We start from the raw sequence: 27,693 nt of genomic DNA, 5'->3' as shown, positions 1-27,693 counted from the left end.
TTTACACAGATATCACTTGTTATATATTTGTACACATTGTGGGGACTGTAACAAAATCAAATTGTGCACTCAGAAACCAAAACCAAGTCGAAATGCAGTTAATAGTGGAAACACAAAAAAAAACATACATGACATTGAGAAATATAATCAAAATTCATTTTGTACAATAATAAGAAACCAAAAAGCGGTGCATTCACCTCTAAAAATACCTAAAACCTTAAAGCACATACATATGCCATTAAAAATAAGTTGATGTTTCAAAAGTAAATAACATGTTCCGGTGATTGCGATGGGACACCTTGTGTTTGTTGCTGTGACGACTGCAATGTTTGCGATTTTTGCAGTACAGTTACTGGTTTCTGTGGATGTGGGTGATACAATTCAGTTCCTACCCTGGTATCTGTATCTGAACCAGGACTGAGTGTTTGAAATTGCTGTGGATAATGTAATTGCGCTTTCTCAATGTGCACTGCTGACACATCAGTGTATGATCTCGGTAAATGCATTGAGAGTGGCACAGAAGACTTCCTTACATGCCCAGATGGAGGAGCAGCTAAGAACATGGTTGGACTCCCCGATTTTGTAGTCCTTTCATGACTGTTATGACTGACTGGATTTGGAGAATGTCTTCGCTCCTTGTGGGTTTTTTTTGAAGGTTTACATTTTTTCTCTAGAAAATCTGGAAGCTTCTGCTTAATGTCTGAGACTGGCTGACCCCTTGTTTCATTAGTCTTGCTGTACAAGTGACCAGGAAAATCACGCTTCTTATCTCCAGGACCTTCACTAACTCTGCGACTTTTCAAATTGTTCAAAGAGTCTAGCATGTCATTAGTTACAGGTTCAGAGACTGTCCGTGATTTGATAGAGGGATGCAGATGTGGCACAAGTATCATTTGTTCCGGCTCACACATCGCCGCTGTTGCTGCCAAATGTTCATTACTTCCACTATGCCCAGTATAACTGGAAATACTTGTTGTTTCACTACTAGATATGTCTGTGTGGGTGTCAGTATACACTGCATGTGGCTTAGTAGACACCCATTCTACAGTTCCTTCAAAAGAGCTTGATGGAGTTATAGTGCTGTCTTCCTGTGAGCAGCTTGATGAAGCACTGCTTTGCCGTTGATGCTGCACAGCTTTCATGTGATCTCCATAAATTTTCCAATGCTGCTGGATTCTATTCAGATCATCAGTATCCCTCTTTATTTGATCTTCCAGTAATTCCAACCGATTTTCTTCTCTTGTTTTTTCCTCCATAAATTTGTGTCTATCCTACAGGAGTAATAAAAATAGTATTTTTATTTAAAAATGTGATGAAATATATTCATTTATTCATTTTAATAATGTCAGGAATGGGAAGTTTTTTTATTATTTATCGTAGTGCTTCACCTCGGTTGACAATGAGCTCTTCGGGTCGCTAAAACTGTATGTCCACCTCTGTTGGGGTGAATATTTGTATTATTAAACCGAATAAATCATGGCAAACCCTGCTCACAACCGGAGACGTCGTAGAGATGCAGGTGCGATTCATCTTAGCAACGCATTCTATTTATTTCCAACACGTGTGGTCGGCGCCTTTGATTGCGTTTATTTTGTTCTTTCATTCACGAAATCTATCACTGGCAGCATCATGGAAGTATTTCGCCCAGAGTTCGCAAAACGGAATACCCTGCAAAATTTGAATCCTTTATTTTATAACGAGACATTGGGTGCAAAAATAAAAACCATAAGTGTAATTCAAGAAGTTTATGTAACGTGTCAGTTCGCTTGCCAGCCGCCTAGTTAAAAAACGCGATCTCCATTGATGTTCGGCTTCGATAACTTCGGACAAATAAGATCAGCACTGGCCGACATTACATTTGCAATTATTGTATTTGTTTGTACAAATTGTACAGTACGGTCATTCTATAACAATTGATTGGTTGATTGTTTTTCACAGTCTTAGATACATGTATTCTTTAATTGTTATAGGATTTACATAACTACAACTTGACCCGTGTTAAACCCAAACCATGCGGGCATGTCAACCGTCATCCTACACATGGTTACTTGACAAATGCCATACTCTACAGTAGACATTTTTCGTTCTCCACCAAAAATAGATGGTTTTATTTCATATTAGTTCCGTCTGTGTCACTGTTGTATTTGATTTCACATGTTTGGTTCGATCTTGTTTATGGTGGACATTATTACTACGTGTATCAGAGGTACATTACTTGGGGTTTGCAACGCACATAGTACTGTATGGTGACATCATGCCAAGATCCCATTCAAGTCTCATCTCGTAGATAGCGAGACTGATGCTACTACCTTCTGACACAACATAGGCGGTTTGTAATAAAACAATAAAACATGTATTACCACATTCATAGTGAAAAAATGTTATACATCGAAAATGTACAGAAAATATAGTTGTCATAATCTGTCATATCGTGAGCAGCTATTTTGATCCACCTGGACATCCTAGTTACCTCGGGCATGCGCATTCGCATTTTTCTGAGTTGGAACGCTTATGCGAGAGCGAGATTGTAACGGGATCTTGGTATCATGTCACCGTAGTTGCAAACTCCAAGTAATGTACCTCTGGCGTATATATATTACCAATTTTATATGGCAATGTGATCCACCGTATTTTTTCAACAGTCGTTCTATAAATTTCTGATTGTATTTATTCTTCTTTTAACATCATAAAAACAAAAATAATACACTTGTACATGAAACAATAGAAAATGAACTGTAAATGCGGGCGGTTGCGCTGTCAGGCAAACGAGTGAGCGAGTGTACGAGCGGAAACTTTTGGTTTTGCGCGGTTGAAAAAAAAAGCAGAAATTATCCGGTCAAATTGAACAAAGCAAGCGAAAAAAAAAACGATCGAAATCTGGAAGTGGGCGGGAGGTTGGGCGAAATGAGTACTGTATGTTCACAAAAATGAAAAAAAAAAAATTAAGGTCATCGGACAATTTTCCAAGATAGAAGTTTTCAAAATGTCAAAATTATTATTGACATGAATCCTGATATTGTGAAAAATTTACATACAATTTTGTTTTCATGATGATAACCTATTGTATATAAAGGAAAAATGTTATCTCCCATAATGCATTGCAGTAGCATGGTCAGTAGTGCAAAATTTGAATTTGACTCAAATTTGGGATGATGAAATTACTTAATTATCAAAATTGAATGGTAATTATTTCATATACCTTAGCTTGGCATGAATTAACCTTACAATACATACCTGTTCGAGTACACGTTCCTCATGTTGTAATTGTTCTTCTTTCTCTTTCAACAACTGCTCTCTTTTTGCATGTTCTTTCACCTCCATTTCAAGCTTAGATTTCATTTGCTGTAATGTGTTTTTATGTAGACCGGCACTGGTAAGTTGGGCTCTCATTCTGTACAAAATCCAACATATGGGTGACTTGAAGTAAAATGCATTGGCATTTAAGAACCAATCCAATGAACCCATTTGAGGGTTACTTGGTAACATGGTATGTTTATCCTAATATGTCAAAATTATCCACCATTTTATTCTCCTTGTTCATAGTTAGCTATTATAAAACAACTAACATAATCTTCCAAGTATCCAATTGATATAACACCAAATGTGATGTTGCTTTGTACAAATTTGTGTAAACATTAGCCATTGGCATGTGTAGTCAAACTACATGTCACACTCTAGAAAACCTGCTGTCTGTTGAAATGTAAAGATACCAGGTAAATGTGGGTTGAAAAAAATGCATACAAATGAGGTTGATTACATGCATGCAAATGATGTTGATGACATGCATGCAAATGAGGTTGATGACATTCATGAAAACAAGACATGACATGTCATGTCATAGCCCCCGCTCAGAAAAAAATTTAAAAACTTATATTGAATTTAGTTTGTGTCAGAGTGAATTAATTCATTATGAGCTGTATTAAAATTCTGTTCAGAATTGATGTGTTACAATTTTAGGGGGGGTGGGGTAAAAATTTATTCACTTGGCTTTTCTGAGACAATTTATAACTTGTTAAACATATAATGTGATGTGCACTTGTAAACAATTATTACCTGTCCCTGTACCAACTTTGAACAAAACTGGATGACACGCATCTGAGAAAAAGCTGTTAACAGCTAGAAAAAGCTTGTTTTTTTTAGATTTTTGAGGGAAAAAATGGCCTCCAAGTCGTAAAACTGTATCCAATCAAACAGGTCATGAATGACAATCCTTGGTGTACATTACCTGTGTCAACAACTTTACTTCCCATGTACTTCATGTACAGATCTACATGTAGTTTGTGGCCCTGAATTAGTTTCAATATCTCTAAATAAGGACAAGAGTACTTCTCATATGACAATGATACAAATAAAATGCAAGAATCCAGAAAAATATTATCAAGTTTTTATTATCATACATTAATATTAACAAATCGTGTGAAATTGAACTTTTATGTACAGAGAAACACATATTTATGCTTTGGTTGACAGCACTTCTCAAAAAAAAAAAAAAGACGACCTGCAAAACTTTATACAATTGTCAGACATGCAGCGAATAGTATGCTTTTGTAATATATGCAGTTTCAGTGGCTTTGCTTTCCGAGAAAAAAATTCTGGCTCTGCACCTGAAAAAAACAAAAAAAACATTTAGTCAAAAGTAAGCAGAGGTTGTAGTATATATGCTCCCATTAGCTGTTAAATTTAATTAAAAAAGATATTTGTGTACTGTCTTTTCAGTACGAAAACATATTACTTAATATATTTATACCAGCCAGAAAGAAATTGCAAGTTTTCACTGAGGAATATACATGGACAACAATTGATGCATGTGTAGCAATATACTGTTTGAAAGGCTACAAGATGTAATGAAGTAGCAAACCAATCACTACTGGAGTCTGACTGGCTGGGAAACTGCACAATACATACAAAAATGTATGCAGATGATATATGAGCAGCTCCACCAAATATAAAAATATTCTTTCCATAGTTATGACTCTAATGTGATCGTACAAGTTTATTGTGATTCTATATGTGTTTGTAATATTATTTAGCTTTATTTAGCATTCTGTTTAGTTGGTTAACTTTACTGTATCTTAATGTAGTTTATTTTATTTTTATACGACCATAGAACAACTCACTGTAGTTTGTTTTAATGTTGAATAAAAATTAAATCAGTCACTGTATAGTGGTGACGTATTGCGCGAAATTGTTGCAAGGACAATACTTTTCTCGATTTGCGTGTCGTTGTGCGTCGATAAAAAATGCATGGAATGGTCGGCAGTATCGATCAAGTTCGTCTAGTGTGACATTTGTGGCTGGCGACAAGATGCCGTATAATCGTTTAAATAGACGTCTAGGAGGATTAAAAGGCCATAATTTGGTGCTACAATAGACGTCATGAAATGTTGGAAAATTACAGTCAATCAAAAAAACTGTTCACATGACAACAACAAATATTCACTATATTTATTATGCATTATTTTTTTGTTGGTAGCAAATGATCACGGTACGGTAGCTTACTTGTTTTCGAAGTGTTGTAATTGTTGATTAGTACTCAGTAGTGATTATATTAACATACAAAAAATAAATTCGTTGAATTGTTATGAAATGCAAGTAAAATTCAACTTAGTTTTATCGTAAGCAAATGTTTTCGGTTACATGTTAACGCTCGATGAGACAATATCCGCCATGTTATCCATGCCCATGACGCGTGTTTATTGACCAGATAGGTCAAGTCGCTAATCAACCAATTAAAATGCTGGATGGTGCCCATGTGCTCAAATTACCATAAAGCATTTAAATATGACAGTTCAGCGACCTCATGGTGAAAGCAACACGAAAGACCAGATTTACCGATGTTTTAGTGCGATCTTTTGGCTTCGTTTCTCATGGGGAAAAAGGCATGATTTTTTTAATCGGATTTAGAAAAATAAATAAACGTACCGTCCCAAATAAAAATGTGCCGGGTGGAATTTTTCTGTGGAAAAAATAAACGTACCGGTACGTTTATATTGGGACATTTAGCGTTGTGGAAAGCTCTCCTGAGTAGCGACATATTTTTAACTTCGCCTATTGCGTGATCAGTGGATTACGGAAATAAACCAACACTTTCAATGAGTACATGCCGACCCAACTAAACTTGTTTATGGCTGTTTATGAACAGCGAGGATGCATCTCATAGAACAATAGCTGTGGAAATCATAAACAAATGTAAATGTTGCGGAAATCAAGCATGGCGATAATGATTTTGAGCGAGGCAGAGTCTGGCAAGCATCTCAGAGCAGCATTGCGCCGACACCACCTCGACGTTCGAATCCCGGTGAGAGCACTGCAAACCTCTTAAGTCACGAGGTAAACTTTCAATTTACACAATACATAATCAGTTCCTACAACCATAATAAAAAGGCAGTTTTTCTGGCGAAACTCTCGACAGGTTAGCAATAGTTTCTCACGATCACCAAACCCGAGACACAAACGATAATACAAAGTGTATAAATACCATAACAAGCACAGTTTCTTACCTTGGAAATTGACGAGACACAATTTTGTCCATAGAAGCGTTGCGCAAATAAAGATACAATTCCGGGATACAATATCCTCACAAAATTGACTGATTTCCACCGAGACGAGAACTGCGTAAGCGTCATCAAAACTCGGATTAAACTCGGGTAATTTCGGGAAAAGTCGGATTTTGAAGGGAAAATGTTAAAAATCAAGGAAAAACACAGTGAAACTTTGAAGAATCGAAAAAATAACTTGATGTGCACCATAGCACCATCAATTTCTGTCTCTGTACCAACTCTGAACTGAATTGGATCACACATGTGTGAGAAAAAGCTGGTAACATGAAAATGTGCACACACATTGCACAGACATGACCCAAATTAATACCCCCCACCCGGATCGCAGATCCGGCGGGGGCTAATGAGGTTGATGACATTCATGAAAATGAGGTAGATGACATGCATGCAAATGAGGTAGATGACATGCATGCAAATGAGATTGATGACATGCATGCAAATGAGATTGATGACATGCATGCAAATGAGGTAGATGACATGCAGGCAATGAGGTTGATGACATGCATGCAAATGAGATTGATGACATGCATGCAAATGAGGTTGATGACATTCATGAAAATGAGGTAGATGACATGCATGCAAATGAGATTGATGACATGCATGCAAATGAGGTTGTCAATATGCATGCAAATGAGGTAGATGACATGCAGGCAAATGAGATTGATGACATACATGCAAATGAGGTTGACAATATGCATGCAAATGAGGTTGATGACATGCATGCAAATGAGGTTGACAATATGCATGCAAATGAGGTAGATGACATGCAGGCAAATGAGATTGATGACATACATGCAAATGAGGTTGACAATATGCAGGCAATTGAGATTGATGACATGCAGGCAAATGAGGTTGTCAATATGCATGCAAATGAGGTAGATGACATGCAGGCAAATGAGATTGATGACATACATGCAAATGAGGTTGACAATATGCATGCAAATGAGGTTGACAATATGCATGCAAATGAGGTTGATGACATGCATGCAAATGAGGTTGATGACATGCATGCAAATGAGGTTGACAATATGCATACAAATGAGGTAGATGACATGCAGGCAAATGAGATTGATGACATGCATGCAAATGAGGTTGACAACATGCATGCAAATGAGGTTGACAATATGCATGCAAATGAGGTAGATGACATGCAGGCAAATGAGATTGATGACATGCGGGCAAATGAGTTTGATGACATGCAGGCAAATGAGGTAGATGACATGCAGGCAAATGAGATTGATGACATGCATGCAAATGAGATTGATGACATGCATGCAAATGAGATTGATGACATTCATGAAAATGAGGTAGATGACGTGCATGCAAATGAGATTGATGACATGCACAAATGAGGTTGTTGACATGCATGCAAATGAGGTAGATGACATGCAGGCAAATGAGGTTGATAACATGCATGCAAATGAGGTTGATAACATGCATGCAAATGAGATTGATGACATGCATGCAAATGAGGTCGATGACATGCGGGCAAATGAGGTTGATGACATGCATGCAAATGAGGTTGACAATATGCATGCAAATGAGGTAGATGACATGCAGGAAAATGAGATTGATGACATGCGGGCAAATGAGGTTGCTGACATGCAAGCAAATGAGGTAGATGACATGCATGCAAATGAGATTGATGACAAGCAGGCAAATGAGATTGATGACATGCATGCAAATGAGATTGATGACATACATGCAAATGAGATTGATGACATACATGCAAATAATAGATGGTAATGCATGGCCACACAGTTACTCACCTTTCATACTGTGTGTCCCTTTGTGCAATAATTGACTGGGAGAAAAAAGGAAAAAAGTAAATTTTCGAAGCAGGACAAATATAAAATTATATCCTAAAACTGCAGTCAAATTGTTTGCCTTGTGATGGAAGGCACAATACGGTACAATATTCAACACATTATATACTAAAATTCATCAATACACAAGTTTTATAAATTCTGATTAACGGTTTTACCCCATACAGAATATCTTTCGCCTTTATGACAGTAAATTGTCCAGTGATTGAAAGAAACTTAGAAAGACTTGTTGGTAATGGGTATTACAAAATGACATCTTAAAACCAATGGAAGAGTCTTCTTCAGATTTAAGTGAGTCGTTGAGGTCTTCTAGAATAAATGTTTTATTAATTAATTTCCATAAAAATGATTCATGTCTAAAATCCATGCCTCATTTTTTTTTATTCATAACACACATCAAATTATGTATTTTAGCATCATCCAGTTTAGCAGCAAAAAATTGAATGTCAACTGGTGCCATTACAATGTGTGTGACTAGGCTGTAATTGTACAGAACCATATTAAAGCAATTGACTAAACTTTTCCCATATCAACCAGATCTGGTCAAACAAAAACCCATGCTGATCTTAACAAAGTTGCAATGATGGCAGTTCTCCCAGAATTCTTAAAGTAGAGCAGTATGAATTATATAATTGAGACATACATAAAACGAATACATACCAACAAAGAATTAAGATAGTATGTAAGCTGTGCCACAGATGTAACCTGTTCTGTTGTAGGTGGTATAAAATTAGTAGATAAGGTAGTCATCCCTGAGTCAGTCACATTGGATAAATCACCTACAAACAAACAAACAACATTTTGAATGTTGTAAAACCATCATGTGTTTGAGGAATTTACTGGTTTCTATTTATTTATGCACTCGTTAATCTCCTAATTATTAAATATATTCTATTATTTGCAATGTTCCAAAAAAAATATCTTATTAATTCATGGTCTAACTTTTTATGAACAATAAAATCAGAGTTACTAAAGCAAGTTGCACTTGACATACATCGATGTACATGTCAGGTTTTATTAAATTATATTTGTACCGCCATGTACTTCTATGATGTTCAACCAGTGACAATCATCAACAAAACATGAACTTAATTTTTTTTACTCATGACATAGACAACACTCAACCAAGGATAGTGATAGTAGTGAAACACACACATTCATAGAATCCTCAGCAGCTATAGTCAGAGACGCATTGCTTCCAACCAAGGATATTGATGAGAGTGAGAGACACACATTCATAGAATCCTCAGCAGCTATAGTCAGAGACGCATTGCTTCCAACCAAGGATATTGATGAGAGTGAGAGACACACATTCATAGAATCCTCAGCATCTATAGTCAGAGACGCATTGCTTCCAACCAAGGATATTGATGAGAGTGAGAGACACACACACTCATAGAATCCTCAGCAGCTATAGTCAGAGACACATTGCTTCCAACCAAGGATATTGATGAGAATGAGAGACACACACACTCATAGAATCCTCAGCAGCTATAGTCAGAGACACATTGCTTCCAACCAAGGATATTGATGAGAGTGAGACGCACACATTCATAGAATCCTCAGCAGCTATAGTCAGAGACGCATTGCTCCCAACCAAGGATATTGATGAGAGTGAGAGACACACACACTCATAGAATCCTCAGCAGCTATAGTCAGAGAGAGACACATTGCTCCCAACCAAGGATATTGATGAGAGTGAGAGACACACATTCATAGAATCCTCAGCAGCTATAGTCAGAGACACATTGCTTCCAACCAAGGATATTGATGAGAGTGAGAGACACACATTCATAGAATCCTCAGCAGCTATAGTCAGAGACGCATTGCTTCCAACCAAGGATATTGATGAGAGTGAGAGACACACATTCATAGAATCCTCAGCATCTATAGTCAGAGACGCATTGCTTCCAACCAAGGATATTGATGAGAGTGAGAGACACACACACTCATAGAATCCTCAGCAGCTATAGTCAGAGACACATTGCTTCCAACCAAGGATATTGATGAGAATGAGAGACACACACACTCATAGAATCCTCAGCAGCTATAGTCAGAGACACATTGCTTCCAACCAAGGATATTGATGAGAGTGAGACGCACACATTCATAGAATCCTCAGCAGCTATAGTCAGAGACGCATTGCTCCCAACCAAGGATATTGATGAGAGTGAGAGACACACACACTCATAGAATCCTCAGCAGCTATAGTCAGAGAGAGACACATTGCTCCCAACCAAGGATATTGATGAGAGTGAGAGACACACATTCATAGAATCCTCAGCAGCTATAGTCAGAGACACATTGCTTCCAACCAAGGATATTGATGAGAGTGAGACACACACATTCATAGAATCCTCAGCAGCTATAGTCAGAGACACATTGCTCCCAACCAAGGATATTGATGAGAGTGAGAGACACACATTCATAGAATCCTCAGCAGCTATAGTCAGAGACACATTGCTTCCAACCAAGGATATTGATGAGAGTGAGACACACATTCATAGAATCCTCAGCAGCTATAGTCAGAGACACATTGCTTCCAACCAAGGATATTGATGAGAGTGAGAGACACACATTCATAGAATCCTCAGCAGCTATAGTCAGAGACGCATTGCTTCCAACCAAGGATATTGATGAGAGTGAGAGACACACACACTCATAGAATCCTCAGCAGCTATAGTCAGAGACACATTGCTTCCAACCAAGGATATTGATGAGAATGAGACACACATTCATAGAATCCTCGGCAGCTATAGTCAGAGACATATTGCTTCCAACCAAGGATATTGATGAGAGTGAGACGCACACATTGATAGAATCCTCAGCAGCTATAGTCAGAGACACATTGCTCCAACCAAGGATATTGATGAGAATGAGACACACATTCATAGAATCCTCGGCAGCTATAGTCAGAGACATATTGCTTCCAACCAAGGATATTGATGAGAGTGAGAGACACACATTCATAGAATCCTCAGCAGCTTTAGTCAGAGACACATTGCTCCAACCAAGGATATTGATGAGAGTGAGAGACACACACACTCATAGAATCCTCAGCAGCTATAGTCAGAGACACATTGCTTTCAACCAAGGATATTGATGAGAATGAGACACACATTCATAGAATCCTCGGCAGCTATAGTCAGAGACATATTGCTTCCAACCAAGGATATTGATGAGAGTGAGAGACACACATTCATAGAATCCTCAGCAGCTATAGTCAGAGACACATTGCTTCCAACCAAGGATATTGATGAGAGTGAGACACACATTCATAGAATCCTCAGCAGCTATAGTCAGAGACACATTGCTTCCAACCAAGGATATTGATGAGAGTGAGAGACACACATTCATAGAATCCTCAGCAGCTATAGTCAGAGACGCATTGCTTCCAACCAAGGATATTGATGAGAGTGAGAGACACACACACTCATAGAATCCTCAGCAGCTATAGTCAGAGACACATTGCTTCCAACCAAGGATATTGATGAGAATGAGACACACATTCATAGAATCCTCGGCAGCTATAGTCAGAGACATATTGCTTCCAACCAAGGATATTGATGAGAGTGAGACGCACACATTGATAGAATCCTCAGCAGCTATAGTCAGAGACACATTGCTCCAACCAAGGATATTGATGAGAATGAGACACACATTCATAGAATCCTCGGCAGCTATAGTCAGAGACATATTGCTTCCAACCAAGGATATTGATGAGAGTGAGAGACACACATTCATAGAATCCTCAGCAGCTTTAGTCAGAGACACATTGCTCCAACCAAGGATATTGATGAGAGTGAGAGACACACACACTCATAGAATCCTCAGCAGCTATAGTCAGAGACACATTGCTTTCAACCAAGGATATTGATGAGAATGAGACACACATTCATATAATCCTCGGCAGCTATAGTCAGAGACATATTGCTTCCAACCAAGGATATTGATGAGAGTGAGAGACACACATTGATAGAATCCTCAGCAGCTTTAGTCAGAGACACATTGCTCCAACCAAGGATATTGATGAGAATGAGACACACATTCATAGAATCCTCGGCAGCTATAGTCAGAGACACATTGCTTCCAACCAAGGATATTGATGAGAGTGAGAGACACACATTCATAGAATCCTCAGCAGCTATAGACAGAGACACATTGCTTCCAACCAAGGATATTGATGAGAGTGAGACACACACATTCATAGAATCCTCAGCAGCTATAGTCAGAGACACATTGCTCCCAAACAAAGATATTGATGAGAGTGAGAGACACATTCATAGAATCCTCAGCAGCTAAAGTCAGAGACACATTGCTTCCAACCAAGGATATTGATGAGAGTGAGAGACACACATTCATAGAATCCTCAGCAGCTATAGACAGAGACACATTGCTTCCAACCAAGGATATTGATGAGAGTGAGACACACACATTCATAGAATCCTCAGCAGCTAAAGTCAGAGACACATTGCTTCCAACCAAGAATATTGATGAGAGTGAGAGACACACATTCATAGAATCCTCAGCAGCTAAAGTCAGAGACACATTGCTTCCAACCAAGGATATTGATGAGAGTGAGACACACATTCATAGAATCCTCAGCAGCTATAGACAGAGACACATTGCTTCCAACCAAGGATATTGATGAGAGTGAGACGCACACATTCATAGAATCCTCAGCAGCTATAGTCAGAGACACATTGCTCCCAAACAAAAATATTGATGAGAGTGAGAGACACACATTCATAGAATCCTCAGCAGCTAAAGTCAGAGACACATTGCTTCCAACCAAGGATATTGATGAGAGTGAGACGCACACATTCATAGAATCCTCAGCAGCTATAGTCAGAGACACATTGCTCCCAAACAAAAATATTGATGAGAGTGAGAGACACACATTCATAGAATCCTCAGCAGCTATAGACAGAGACACATTGCTTCCAACCAAGGATATTGATGAGAGTGAGACGCACACATTCATAGAATCCTCAGCAGCTATAGTCAGAGACACATTGCTCCCAAACAAAGATATTGATGAGAGTGAGAGACACACATTCATAGAATCCTCAGCAGCTAAAGTCAGAGACACATTGCTTCCAACCAAGGATATTGATGAGAGTGAGAGACACACATTCATAGAATCCTCAGCAGCTATAGACAGAGACACATTGCTTCCAACCAAGGATATTGATGAGAGTGAGACACACACATTCATAGAATCCTCAGCAGCTATAGTCAGAGACACATTGCTTCCAACCAAGGATATTGATGAGAGTGAGAGACACACACACTCATAGAATCCTCAGCAGCTATAGTCAGAGACACATTGCTTCCAACCAAGAATATTGATGAGAGTGAGAGACACACATTCATAGAATCCTCAGCAGCTATAGTCAGAGACACATTGCTTCCAACCAAGGATATTGATGAGAGTGAGAGACACACATTCATAGAATCCTCAGCAGCTATAGACAGAGACACATTGCTTCCAACCAAGGATATTGATGAGAGTGAGAGACACACATTCATAGAATCCTCAGCAGCTATAGTCAGAGACACATTGCTCCCAAACAAAGATATTGATGAGAGTGAGACACACACATTCATAGAATCCTCAGCAGCTATAGTCAGAGACACATTGCTTCCAACCAAGGATATTGATGAGAGTGAGACGCACACATTCATAGAATCCTCAGCAGCTATAGTCAGAGACACAATGCTTCCAACCAAGGATATTGATGAGAGTGAGACACACACATTCATAGAATCCTCAGCAGCTATAGTCAGAGACACATTGCTTCCAACCGAGGATATCGATGAGAGTGAGACACACATTCATAGAATCCTCAGCAGCTATAGTCAGAGACACATTGCTTCCAACCAAGGATATTGATGAGAGTGAGACACACATTCATAGAATCCTCAGCAGCTATAGTCAGAGACACATTGCTTCCAACCAAGAATATTGATGAGAGTGAGAGACACACATTCATAGAATCCTCAGCAGCTATAGTCAGAGACACATTGCTTCCAACCAAGGATATTGATGAGAGTGAGACACACATTCATAGAATCGTCAGCAGTTATAGACAGAGACACATTGCTCCCAACCAAGGATATCGATGAGAGTGAGAGACACACACTCATAGAATCCTCAGCAGCTATAGTCAGAGACACATTGCTTCCAACTGAGGATATCGATGAGAGTGAGAGACACACATTCATAGAATCCTCAGCAGCTATAGTCAGAGACACATTGCTCCCAACCAAGGATATCGATGAGAGTGAGAGACACACATTCATAGAATCCTCAGCAGCTATAGTCAGATACACATTGCTCCCAACCAAGGATTCAAGTTTGCTAAAACTTGACATTGTCAGTATACTTGGGTCATGGTTACAGTAGAGATAACCTTACCTATAGATTCTCTGTCACTTCCGGTATCAGATAATTTTCCATTTTCATCTTTCAAGGAATCACTTGAATTCTGATGCAGCTTTGCCTGGAGGAAACTAGGACTTGTACTATGCTGCCTCTGAAAACCAGATGAAGAATACAAGTAACAATCCACACTTCACAACTTTGTTATAGAAATTATTCAAACAAAACACACAAATAAATACAGGGTCAGACAAATATATTTTCTTTGATGTAATGTCTGTTGGGATTCAAATGGGATTTCAAGTGTTGAAATATTCTACAACAAGTTACATCACACACATACTTACAAAACCCAACCAAATGCAAATGATTTTGATTAATTAAATAAAAACATGCAATACAATCTCGAGTGTTTTTACATAGACATACTTGGCTATCCCTATATCCTCTAGTGCCTTAACTTGTTGTATTAGTGATAAACTAGTAAAAGATAAACATGGGTTATGAAAATAATGAATATTTTTACACTCACATTCTCATCTGTTTTATCAGCATCACTCAAGCTTCGTACAGCATTTCCTTGTTTTGACATCTTCTGTAAGTCAGGACTACTAACACTACCACGTCTTTCCTTTATGTCAGTTTGTGATGTTGTTACCTCTTCACTACTGCTATCGCCTTCTCCTTTTGTAAGATTTGGTGAACTGCTACTACGTGCCTCAGAATCAATAGAAGTCATATGATATTTCTTCTTTAATGGCCCACCTAAAAAAGAACATTTGTTGGAATTTAACTAGAACATCTGAACCTAAAATATACTTACTAAGCAATGGCAGGTTTTATTCCAGTTTAGTGTACAACATTTGCTTGGTTAAATGTGTCAATATCATTTATAACTCACCTTTCTGCAAGATAGACTGGCCAGTGCTGTCAAATCCACCAAATGTTTCAGCTCGTTTTGGTAATGAGGGAGATTGGTATGTGCCACTTTCACTTTCTCCGACACTGGTGGCGCTTCTACTCAGTCCTCCAGCACCATAAACAGCGGAGGTTAACTTAACAGCTGAAGTTGCAATAGACATATAGTATTATGTACATTGAATTAAAAAAAATTAAAGTAGTTTCAGAATACAGTAATTCCCGATATCTGCATTAATTAAAGGGTGGCGATCGTCATGCCATAATGTGTTCAATATGGGACACATAGCGACATACATAACAAGCAAAATTACATTATTTGTTTACATAAAAATTGAACAGGCATTGCGTGAAGACAATTTCCATTTAACCATGCAGATTAGAATATGGAGTTCAATAATTATGCAAATTTACATTTTTAGATTCCATCATTTCCTGAAAATATTCGTTTAGATGAGAGTACAAATAAATGTGCAAGACAGTCTTTGTAGCTTGTATGAAAGTGGTTACGGTCTTTTCTCTGAGGATAAGTATGAAACAAATGCTCAGAATTGGCATTTAGTGGAGTGTGTGTGTATGGTGTGTGTAAATGTGCAAGACAGTCTTTCTAGCTTGTATGAAAGTGGTTACGGCCTTTTCTCTGAGGATAAGTATGAAACAATTGCTCAGAATTGGCATTTAGTGGAGTGTGTGTGTATGGTGTGTGTAAATGTGCAAGACAGTCTTTCTAGCTTGTATGAAAGTGGTTACGGTCTTTTCTCTGAGGATAAGTATGAAACAATTGCTCAGAATTGGCATTTAGTGGAGTGTGTGTGTATGGTGTGTGTAAATGTGCAAGACAGTCTTTCTAGCTTGTATGAAAGTGGTTACGGCCTTTTCTCTGAGGATAAGTATGAAACAATTGCTCAGAATTGGCATTTAGTGGAGTGTGTGTGTATGGTGTTAGTGAATGTGCAGATTTGGATAAAGTCACTGAGAGTGTGTAATGGCAAACTGTAAAAGTGAAAGTAATAATTTAGTTGACCTTTTTCCCCCAAGATCTGTTAAATAGGATGTATAATTATAAGTTTACCGGTACAACATAAGCTCCGTTTCACGGGAGCTAAATACAATTTTTCCCGCGTACATCATACATATAGGTGTACAATACGTTCTCTAATATACTCATGACAATAAGCTTACGTTATATACAATCACATGCCATGATTCAAAGCTAACAGTAATGGTGACAATTAAAAGATAACTATATGATAGATTAAATCAATGTTGTTATACAGAGTGACTCACATTCCTGAATTGCTGCCATTAATAATTCTCTGGTTTGTGGGATTTCAGAAGAATGACCCTCAATCATGTACGTCATCTTTTTTATTCCTGACACTTCAGCTTTTCCTATCAAGTCTGTCATCTCAACTAAGAGATTCCACTTGTCTGCAAGCGTTCTCTGAATATCAGTGTCTTTTTGTTTCATTTGATCTGAAAACCAAAGCAGTGAGTACACATTGAAGATACCAGTCACTATGCAAGAAATACTTTGCTTGTTTAGATGTACTGTAAAATAATTAATTTTTAATTTTGCTTATAATCATTGGATTTATAAATATAGATAATGTATTGTATCCTAAATTTTACATATTCACTGGGTTTTAATTTGGCTCATTTTCCAGTCAGCGAAATAAACAAAATTAAAACTAATTAATCATTTTACAGTATATAACATTGCTTACCTAGTAAATCTGTAACTTTAGCAGCCTGTGCCTCAGCTTGTTTTCTTTTTTCATCCACTTCTTCCTCTGCTACACCTTCATCTACAAAAACAGTTTTGAATATTTATTGCCAAATGATTTTAAATCAGTGTCTGCTGCATGACAACATCTTTAAAATTAAATTAAATTGATATACCAATATACCAACAAATTTGGATGCTTATTTAGCTACCATGCAGTCAACAAATTCCTGAATACATAGAATTCACTGATCAACAAAATAAATTTAATGTCATGTTATCACCTTGTTTTGAAAATAAAACTCTGAGCTGCTTCATACAATACTGTTTATGTTAACAATATATTAGTTGTGTTCACGCTACACAAAGTACGGGCTAAGATTTAAGCTGATTTAGGCTTATCTCCCATGTTTGCATTTCGGCTAGACCCAATTGCGTCTACGCACTGGGAGGGCCAGTTCTTACCACGGGCTAAGGGGTGACATCAGTCGGTGACCAAAATGTCTGCTGCTGACATGTTTTGTTTTAATTTTGAAGTGACGTGCACATGCGAGGGAAGATGGACCCAAATTATTTGGATGTATGTACAGAAACAGTATACAACGGGCATAACAGAATGCAGAGTTTTATTAATGCATGTCGTAGACAGCGAAACAAATTTATTTTGTCTACAATTGGAGATGCTGTACGCTCTACTACAGCGATTCGATCAGTGTGGAAGGGTGTGCGGAGTAATGACTGATGGAATAGACGACTTTCCTGAAATTCGGAGATACAGTGTTTCATATGCGCGCACATGTCGGTTTGTGGTGTAACGTAAATTTGCACACATGATATTGTGCTTCTGAGTGTACCAATCAACGTCACAAAACTAAAATTCCCTTCTATCGACTATCAGCAAACTGACATGTTTTTTCAGCCTGACAAAGCAGGAGTATTTTTGTACCCCAGTCTTGTTACATCCGGGAAAGTTATCTATAGAGTCGTTATACGAACATGGGACAAAGCAACATTCCTCTAAAACTTCAGATTTGTTTAACTAATTAATTTTCGTGTCTTGGATTTGAACATTTTTTTCTTCAAATCATTCATCTTTGTTATGTCTGAGCTCGAAGGCTATTTGGAAATGAGAATGTTGCACATATTTGATCATGTGTATAATATTCACACCCAAAGGTAGCCACAGAGGGCATTTAGCCCTGGGCTAAGCGTTCGCGCACATTTCGTTAGCCCGTGCAAAGGGTCTGGAGCGCGTCTTAAAATCGGATTTTACCTGGAAGTAGCATTCCTTAGCCCGTGCTAAATGTTCACACACGTTTTCTTAGCACGAGCTAGGGAATTTGACCTGTTAGCCCATGCTAAGAAGCTGTGTGCGAACGCAATTATTATCTAGTAAGTAATGTAGTCACTACACAAAACAAAGTACTTTTTAATTTGTCAACAAATTGTTTCTAAAAAGTTTTTACTTAGTTTGTTGTAAAAGCAGTCACTGATTTTAAATTGACAGTATAATTTTATAAATACTTATAATGTGTAAAAATTCTACAACCTTAAATTGCTAAATAACTACAACAGAAAACAAAAATTAGAAGAAGGAGAACAAAAACATCAACGAAAATGATGTTGACTTTTGCTCCAAACGACACAGTATGATAGTGATGAGTACTGGAGTTACCTTCATCTTCATCTGGGCAGTGTTTAACAGCGTCTTCAATATGTCTTCTCCATTTGTCTCTGACTTCTGTAGATGAACACTGAATTTCATACATTTCAGGACCATATTTATGTGGACTTATAAGATAAATACTCTGCTTATCTGTTGCCACATTACGTACCATTAATTTGTGTAATGGAACCACCGCACACTAGGAGAAAAATACCATTTTAATAATTTGCACACCAAAAAAACAATTTTTTAAACACGTTTTTAGGAATAACTTCAGAAAATTTGATTAATTATGTAAATTTCTTTGATACTTGTAACAAGTCAAATATTATTATAATATATAATGCATTTAGGCTTGTACATGTAGTTAATTTTCCAGCTCTCTGTAATAAAATTGACCCAAAATGGGTTTTGGCAGCAAAATCAAATTTGGCTAAAAATTGTTTAATATTAGTTTTTCAAGAAGAAGAGATTTATTCCACTGAATCTATCCACATACATACATTCATGAATCAATGGGAATTAAGTGAATTCTATCAACCTTTTACAAAATGATACAATTTATAACATCAACAAATTTTCCATTAGTCTAGTTTAACTTTGTTTTGGTTTAAAACAATGCTTGCTTTTACATTTTTTTCTCATTCATTTAAACTATCGGTGGTGGCTTGTGAACAAAACAATACTCACCTTCTGATCCAAGTTTGAAAATGTATATTTCTGATTATTTTCTTGAAAAAACATAAGTACATCACTAAGTAGTATCGCTATGACTTCAGTATATTTCCCCCGTGCCGAGCGCCAACTTACTTCTCCCTCATGGCAGAGTTTGCGATTATTATTTAGAATATCTGATTTCTAAATGAGAGAAAATGAGAGAAAAATGACTTTTGTACAATGCAATCTACAACCCTGTGATCTACAGTGTATTCTGTGATCTACATGTACAGTGTATTCTGTGATCTAGAATGAATCTTGTGATCTACAGTGTATTCTGTGATCTAGAATGAATCTTGTGATCTACAGTGTATTCTGTGATCTAGAATTAATCCTGTGATCTACAGTGTATCCTGTGATCTAGAATGAATCCTGTGGTCTACAGTGTATTCTGTGATCTAGAATGAATCCTGTGATCTACAGTGTATTCTGTGGTCTACAGTGTATTCTGTGATCTAGAATGAATCCTGTGGTCTACAATGTATTCTGTGATCTAGAATGAATCCTGTGGTCTACAGTGTATTCTGTGATCTAGAATGAATCCTGTGATCTACAGTGTATTCTGTGGTCTACAGTGTATTCTGTGATCTAGAATGAATCCTGTGGTCTACAGTGTATTCTGTGATCTAGAATGAATCCTGTGGTCTACAGTGTATTCTGTGATCTAGAATAAATCCTGTGATCTACAGTGTATTCTGTGATCGAGAATGAATGCTGTGGTCTACAGTGTATTCTGTGATCTAGAATAAATCCTGTAATCTACAGTGTATTTTGTGATCTAGAATGAATCCTGTGGTCTACAGTGTATTCTGTGATCTAGAATGAATCCTGTGGTCTACAGTGTATTCTGTGATCTAGAATGAATCCTGTGATCTACAGTGTATTCTGTGGTCTACAGTGTATCCTGTGGTCTACAGTGTATTCTGTGATCTAGAATGAATCCTGTGGTCTACAGTGTATTTTGTGATCTAGAATGAATCCTGTGGTCTACAGTGTATTCTGTGGTCTACAGTGTATTCTGTGATCTAGAATGAATCCTGTGGTCTACAGTGTATTCTGTGATCTAGAATGAATCCTGTGGTCTACAGTGTATTCTGTGATCTAGAATAAATCCTGTGATCTACAGTGTATTCTGTGATCGAGAATGAATGCTGTGGTCTACAGTGTATTCTGTGATCTAGAATAAATCCTGTAATCTACAGTGTATTCTGTGATCTAGAATGAATCCTGTGGTCTACAGTGTATTCTGTGATCTAGAATGAATCCTGTGGTCTACAGTGTATTCTGTGATCTAGAATGAATCCTGTGATCTACAGTGTATTCTGTGGTCTACAGTGTATTCTGTGGTCTACAGTGTATTCTGTGATCTACAGTGTATCCTGTGGTCTACAGTGTATTCTGTGATCTAGAATGAATCCTGTGATCTACGGTGTATTCTGTGATCTACAGTGAATCTTGTGATCTACAGTGTATTCTGTGATCTACAGTGTATCCTGTGGTCTACAGTGTATTCTGTGGTCTACAGTGTATTCTGTGATCTACAGTGTATCCTGTGGTCTACAGTGTATTCTGTGATCTAGAATGAATCTTGTGATCTACAGTGTATTCTGTGATCTACAGTGAATCTTGTGATCTACAGTGTATTCTGTGATCTACAGTGTATCCTGTGGTCTACAGTGTATTCTGTGATCTAGAATGAATCCTGTGGTCTACAGTGTATTTTGTGATCTAGAATGAATCCTGTGGTCTACAGTGTATTCTGTGGTCTACAGTGTATTCTGTGATCTAGAATGAATCCTGTGGTCTACAGTGTATTCTGTGATCTAGAATAAATCCTGTGATCTACAGTGTATTCTGTGATCGAGAATGAATGCTGTGGTCTACAGTGTATTCTGTGATCTAGAATAAATCCTGTAATCTACAGTGTATTCTGTGATCTAGAATGAATCCTGTGGTCTACAGTGTATTCTGTGATCTAGAATGAATCCTGTGGTCTACAGTGTATTCTGTGATCTAGAATGAATCCTGTGGTCTACAGTGTATTCTGTGATCTAGAATGAATCCTGTGGTCTACAATGTATTCTGTGATCTAGAATGAATCCTGTGGTCTACAGTGTATTCTGTGATCTAGAATGAATCCTGTGATCTACAGTGTATTCTGTGGTCTACAGTGTATTCTGTGATCTAGAATGAATCCTGTGGTCTACAATGTATTCTGTGATCTAGAATGAATCCTGTGGTCTACAGTGTATTCTGTGATCTAGAATGAATCCTGTGATCTACAGTGTATTCTGTGGTCTACAGTGTATTCTGTGATCTACAGTGTATCCTGTGGTCTACAGTGTATTCTGTGATCTAGAATGAATCCTGTGGTCTACAGTGTATTCTGTGATCTAGAATGAATCCTGTGGTCTACAGTGTATTCTGTGATCTAGAATGAATCCTGTGGTCTACAGTGTATTCTGTGATCTAGAATAAATCCTGTGATCTATAGTGTATTCTGTGATCTAGAATGAATCCTGTGGTCTACAGTGTATTTTGTGATCTAGAATGAATCCTGTGGTCTACAGTGTATTCTGTGATCTAGAATGAATCATGTGGTCTACAGTGTATTCTGTGATCTAGAATGAATCCTGTGATCTACAGTGTATTCTGTGATCTAGAATGAATCCTGTGGTCTACAGTGTATTCTGTGATCTAGAATGAATCCTGTGGTCTACAGTGTATTCTGTGATCTAGAATGAATCCTGTGGTCTACAGTGTATTCTGTGATCTAGAATGAATCCTGTGGTCTACAGTGTATTCTGTGATCTAGAATGAATCCTGTGATCTACAGTGTATTCTGTGATCTAGAATGAATCCTGTGGTCTACAGTGTATCCTGTGATCTAGAATGAATCCTGTGGTCTACAGTGTATTCTGTGATCTAGAATAAATCCTGTGATCTATAGTGTATTCTGTGATCTAGAATGAATCCTGTGGTCTACAGTGTATTCTGTGATCTAGAATGAATCCTGTGGTCTACAGTGTATTCTGTGATCTAGAATGAATCCTGTGGTCTACAGTGTATTCTGTGATCTAGAATGAATCCTGTGATCTACAGTGTATTCTGTGATCTAGAATGAATCCTGTGGTCTACAGTGTATTCTGTGATCTAGAATGAATCCTGTGGTCTACAGTGTATTCTGTGATCTAGAATGAATCCTGTGATCTACAGTGTATTCTGTGATCTAGAATGAATCCTGTGATCTACAGTGTATTCTGTGATCTAGAATGAATCCTGTGGTCTACAGTGTATTCTGTGATCTAGAATGAATCCTGTGGTCTACAGTGTATTCTGTGATCTAGAATGAATCCTGTGGTCTACAGTGTATTCTGTGGTCTACAGTGTATTCTGTGATCTAGAATGAATCCTGTGGTCTACAATGTATTCTGTGATCTAGAATGAATCCTGTGATCTACAGTGTATTCTGTGGTCTACAGTGTATTCTGTGATCTACAGTGTATCCTGTGGTCTACAGTGTATTCTGTGATCTAGAATGAATCCTGTGGTCTACAGTGTATTCTGTGATCTAGAATGAATCCTGTGGTCTACAGTGTATTCTGTGATCTAGAATGAATCCTGTGGTCTACAGTGTATTCTGTGATCTAGAATGAATCCTGTGGTCTACAGTGTATTCTGTGATCTAGAATGAATCCTATGGTCTACAGTGTATTCTGTGATCTAGAATGAATCCTGTGGTCTACAGTGTATTCTGTGATCTACAGTGTATTCTGTGGTTTACAGTGTATTCTGTGGTCTACAGTGTATTCTGTGATCTAGAAAGAATCCTGTGATCTACAGTGTATTCTGTGATCTAGAATGAATCCTGTGGTCTACAGTGTATTCTATGATCTACAGTGTATTTTGTGATCTACGGTGTATTCTGTGATCTAGAATGAATCTTGTGATCTACAGTGTATTCTGTGATCTACAGTGTATCCTGTGGTCTACAGTGTATTCTGTGATCTAGAATCAATCCTGTGGTCTACAGTGTATTTTGTGATCTAGAATGAATCCTGTGGTCTACAGTGTATTCTGTGGTCTACAGTGTATTCTGTGATCTAGAATGAATCCTGTGGTCTACAGTGTATTCTGTGATCTAGAATGAATCCTGTGATCTACAGTGTATTCTGTGATCTAGAATAAATCCTGTGGTCTACAGTGTATTCTGTGATCTAGAATGAATCCTGTGGTCTACAGTGTATTCTGTGATCTAGAATAAATCCTGTGATCTATAGTGTATTCTGTGATCTAGAATGAATCCTGTGGTCTACAGTGTATTTTGTGATCTAGAATGAATCCTGTGGTCTACAGTGTATTCTGTGATCTAGAATGAATCATGTGGTCTACAGTGTATTCTGTGATCTAGAATGAATCCTGTGATCTACAGTGTATTCTGTGATCTAGAATGAATCCTGTGGTCTACAGTGTATTCTGTGATCTAGAATGAATCCTGTGGTCTACAGTGTATTCTGTGATCTAGAATGAATCCTGTGGTCTACAGTGTATTCTGTGATCTAGAATGAATCCTGTGATCTACAGTGTATTCTGTGATCTAGAATGAATCCTGTGGTCTACAGTGTATTCTGTGATCTAGAATGAATCCTGTGGTCTACAGTGTATCCTGTGATCTAGAATGAATCCTGTGGTCTACAGTGTATTCTGTGATCTAGAATGAATCCTGTGGTCTACAGTGTATTCTGTGATCTAGAATGAATCCTGTGGTCTACAGTGTATCCTGTGATCTAGAATGAATCCTGTGGTCTACAGTGTATTCTGTGATCTAGAATGAATCCTGTGGTCTACAGTGTATTCTGTGATCTAGAATGAATCCTGTGATCTACAGTGTATTCTGTGATCTAGAATGAATCCTGTGATCTACAGTGTATTCTGTGATCTAGAATGAATCCTGTGGTCTACAGTGTATCCTGTGATCTAGAATGAATCCTGTGGTCTACAGTGTATTCTGTGATCTTGAATGAATCCTGTGGTCTACAGTGTATTCTGTGATCTAGAATGAATCCTGTGGTCTACAGTGTATCCTGTGATCTAGAATGAATCCTGTGGTCTACAGTGTATTCTGTGATCTAGAATGAATCCTGTGGTCTACAGTGTATTCTGTGATCTAGAATGAATCCTGTGGTCTACAGTGTATCCTGTGATCTAGAATGAATCCTGTGGTCTACAGTGTATCCTGTGATCTAGAATGAATCCTGTGGTCTACAGTGTATTCTGTGATCTACAGTGTATTCTGTGATCTAGAATGAATCTTGTCAGTATTTTGTCTCTTTAATCTACCTTGAATTTTTTGCCATTTCTAAGATCCACAGAAGATTTTGCATCAATTTTATTATAAATGGCAAGTTTCTTCTGTTCTCTTTCATATTCCATCACTTGGGCATTCACACTATTCAAGATATTCTGAAAAAAAAAAAAATGTTCTCTAATTGCTCTAAGGCACAGCAAATTTAATAATTCCATTAAGGGTGGCTAAACACTACATACAGGAATCTGTTTTAAAATAATTTCTTGTGATTGGCTTTTGAAAGTACAAAGATTGAATGCATGAGTGTGTATTTCGATAATTTTTTTTAAAATTCAAAATGGCTTGCAGATTAGGACCTGACCCAAATCTTGTCAGCCTCATTAACTTTTGACCAATAGGTGAGAATTAATTCTATTTAACAAATGAGATACAAAAATTCATGTTTCGTCATATGTGTAGATGCTCTAATAAAAGTCGTATTCATTCTGTTGCATTGTACCATTTTAATAAGAGCCATGGTTTCTAAAACAGATTTTACAGTACTTTTAATTCATCTTAATTTTTAACTAAATCATTTTTTATTTTTATCTTATACTTGGAGTGATGTTTTATATATTTGCATAGAGGGAATGCAAAACTATAATAATCCTATAAAATGTAGTGGAATTTCCCAAAAAAACAAAAGTGTTTGACCATACCTTTACTAATGTATTGGCTTCTTGCAGCAGAGGATAATCTGCCTTGTTTGCTGAGGAGAAAAATTTGAAATAATTTAAATTTTCATGAACTCATGTTAGAGAGTATTTACTTTAGAATGTAAAAAGTTACTAACAATTATTATAAACATTTGTTCTATTAGAAACACATAACCAATAAAGGCAAACAAAAATTGCATCATTTTATTATATACTGGATCATTAAAATAATGGTCATAGACATACTTTTCCCAGTTGCATAAGAACATGAATACAATACAGTGACATTGACAAAACTGTGTCACTAATGATATGAAGGACTAGACAAACTGGTATAAACTGGTACAAACTGAAATAAACTGGTCCAAATTGAAATAAACTGGTACAAACTGGTATAAACTGGTCCAAACTGAAATAAACTGGTATAAACTGGTATAAAACAGAATGAAAAAAAGAATACCTTTAGTAGCTTTGATGATTGCTTCAATCAATAGAGGATATTTAGTTATTCTATGTGTTACTGCTAAAATACATTCCTGGATGGACCACCGTCGACACAGTGTATTCTGACTACATTTCTTCAAAATAATAAAATGAAAACAAGTTGTAACTTTTGTGAATATCACAAATAGTAAACTTCCTTCAGATTCACTACAAGTTGAGGTTGAAACTACTGTTGTCTGTATTTAATCTGTTTCATAAACTGAACAACACTATTTGGTTAAGTCAGTTCTATATTTAGTAATATCTCAATCATGAAAAACACTACAGGCTGTCATACTTGTCTACGTTTTTGGTACATGTGCATTGTGACAATGACCGGTCATTCAAACTCAAAGATTAAAGATTAGTTGCATGCTGATTGGCAAAATGAAAACCTATGATGTCACAGTGTGACAGTCTATAGGATAGAACTAAATGTAGAGATATTACTTGTATACCACAACAATCAGCAAACAACATCAACTTTTACAAATGTTTTGACCACATATTACTAAGAGACAAATTTAAATATTACAACAGCAATCAAAATAGTGGCCATATTGAATGTCAAGCTGATTCTACATCCAGTCCAATAAAACACTACTCGTATTCTACCTTGATGAATGCCAGGAATTTCTTGTCAGACTTGTATTCTTTGTAAATAGCCACTGCTTCTGCTTGATGAGCACAGAAAATACCATATGCATATTTCATGCGTTCGCCGTTTTCACCTGAAAACTGTTAACAGAACCAAAAGTATTATTTCGATTGTTTCAAGTAGATAATGTCAAAGGTCAAATATGAATAAATGGTTGAAGTGAAAACACTGACCTGTTCAACCAACACATCGCCAATTTTGTCGACCACCACAGAACGACCCTGTCGAAACTTAAGTGCATTGAGGAAAGATGTATTGATTTCAATAATCTCAGACAACATAGGGAACATTTTATCAATGATGTTTGGATCCATGTTAAGCTCATTTCGCATTCCATGACAAAATATCTACAAAAATAATAAAAATTACAAACATAGTTTAGTAACATAGGGCCACAAAAATATGTCATGGTAACAACTTTCAACAAAATCTAATCTGGCATGAATGAGAAATGTTAAAGAACAATAAAAACAAGCAGCCTTGCGGCTGAGATAGCTCTGCTGTTAGCAATGAACATTTCAATTAAATGACTGAAGATATCATTAAAAAAGGAACAAATGAGAGAGAGATCTGAAATCCCTATACATAGAATATCAAAACAATCAGACTGGCAGTTTTTAACAAGAAGTCAGAAATACAACTTTTTACCAAAAAAGACAAAAATATTAATTAAAATTAGAGAATTGAAAATATCACCACGAAATTAACAAATCTGAAAGAGATCCACATGTAGTATATATATATGTAATAT

General features: G+C 37.1%; 1 protein-coding gene across 1 annotated transcript; it reads right to left on the bottom strand.

Annotated features, from left to right (window-relative positions):
• On the bottom strand, window positions 1-27,279 carry LOC102809028 (uncharacterized). The gene is made up of 16 exons (XM_085506864.1): window positions 27,116-27,279; window positions 26,900-27,022; window positions 26,262-26,379; window positions 25,805-25,854; window positions 25,139-25,261; window positions 19,772-19,939; window positions 19,091-19,280; window positions 17,417-17,497; window positions 16,977-17,165; window positions 15,673-15,834; window positions 15,304-15,536; window positions 14,808-14,925; window positions 9,047-9,165; window positions 8,330-8,364; window positions 3,235-3,391; window positions 1-1,271 (listed from the first exon to the last, which is right to left on the bottom strand). The coding sequence occupies exons 1-16, from the start codon at window positions 27,272-27,274 to the stop codon at window positions 258-260; spliced, it is 3,039 nt and encodes a 1,012-aa protein (XP_085362990.1). The 5' UTR covers window positions 27,275-27,279; the 3' UTR covers window positions 1-257.
• Window positions 27,280-27,693: the final 414 nt, after the last annotated feature.

The sequence above is a fragment of the Saccoglossus kowalevskii genome, chromosome 13 (genome assembly GCF_978046115.1).
Source record: "Saccoglossus kowalevskii chromosome 13, keSacKowa6.1, whole genome shotgun sequence".
NCBI classification, from domain to species: Eukaryota; Metazoa; Hemichordata; class Enteropneusta; family Harrimaniidae; genus Saccoglossus; species Saccoglossus kowalevskii.
This window is presented reverse-complemented; position numbering and strand designations above follow the sequence as displayed.

What these genes read in the sequence shown, in the direction of transcription:
- LOC102809028 (XM_085506864.1), bottom strand. Translation starts at nt 27,274, where the DNA reads ATGCGAAATGAGCTTAACATGGATCCAAACATCATTGATAAAATGTTC. An exon ending in CCAGTCTATCTTGCAGAAAG is followed by an intron (nt 15,537 to 15,672) that starts GTGAGTTATAAA and finishes GTTCTTTTTTAG; the next exon opens with GTGGGCCATTAAAGAAGAAA. An exon ending in AAGTGACAGAGAATCTATAG is followed by an intron (nt 9,166 to 14,807) that starts GTAAGGTTATCT and finishes GTTTGTTTGTAG; the next exon opens with GTGATTTATCCAATGTGACT.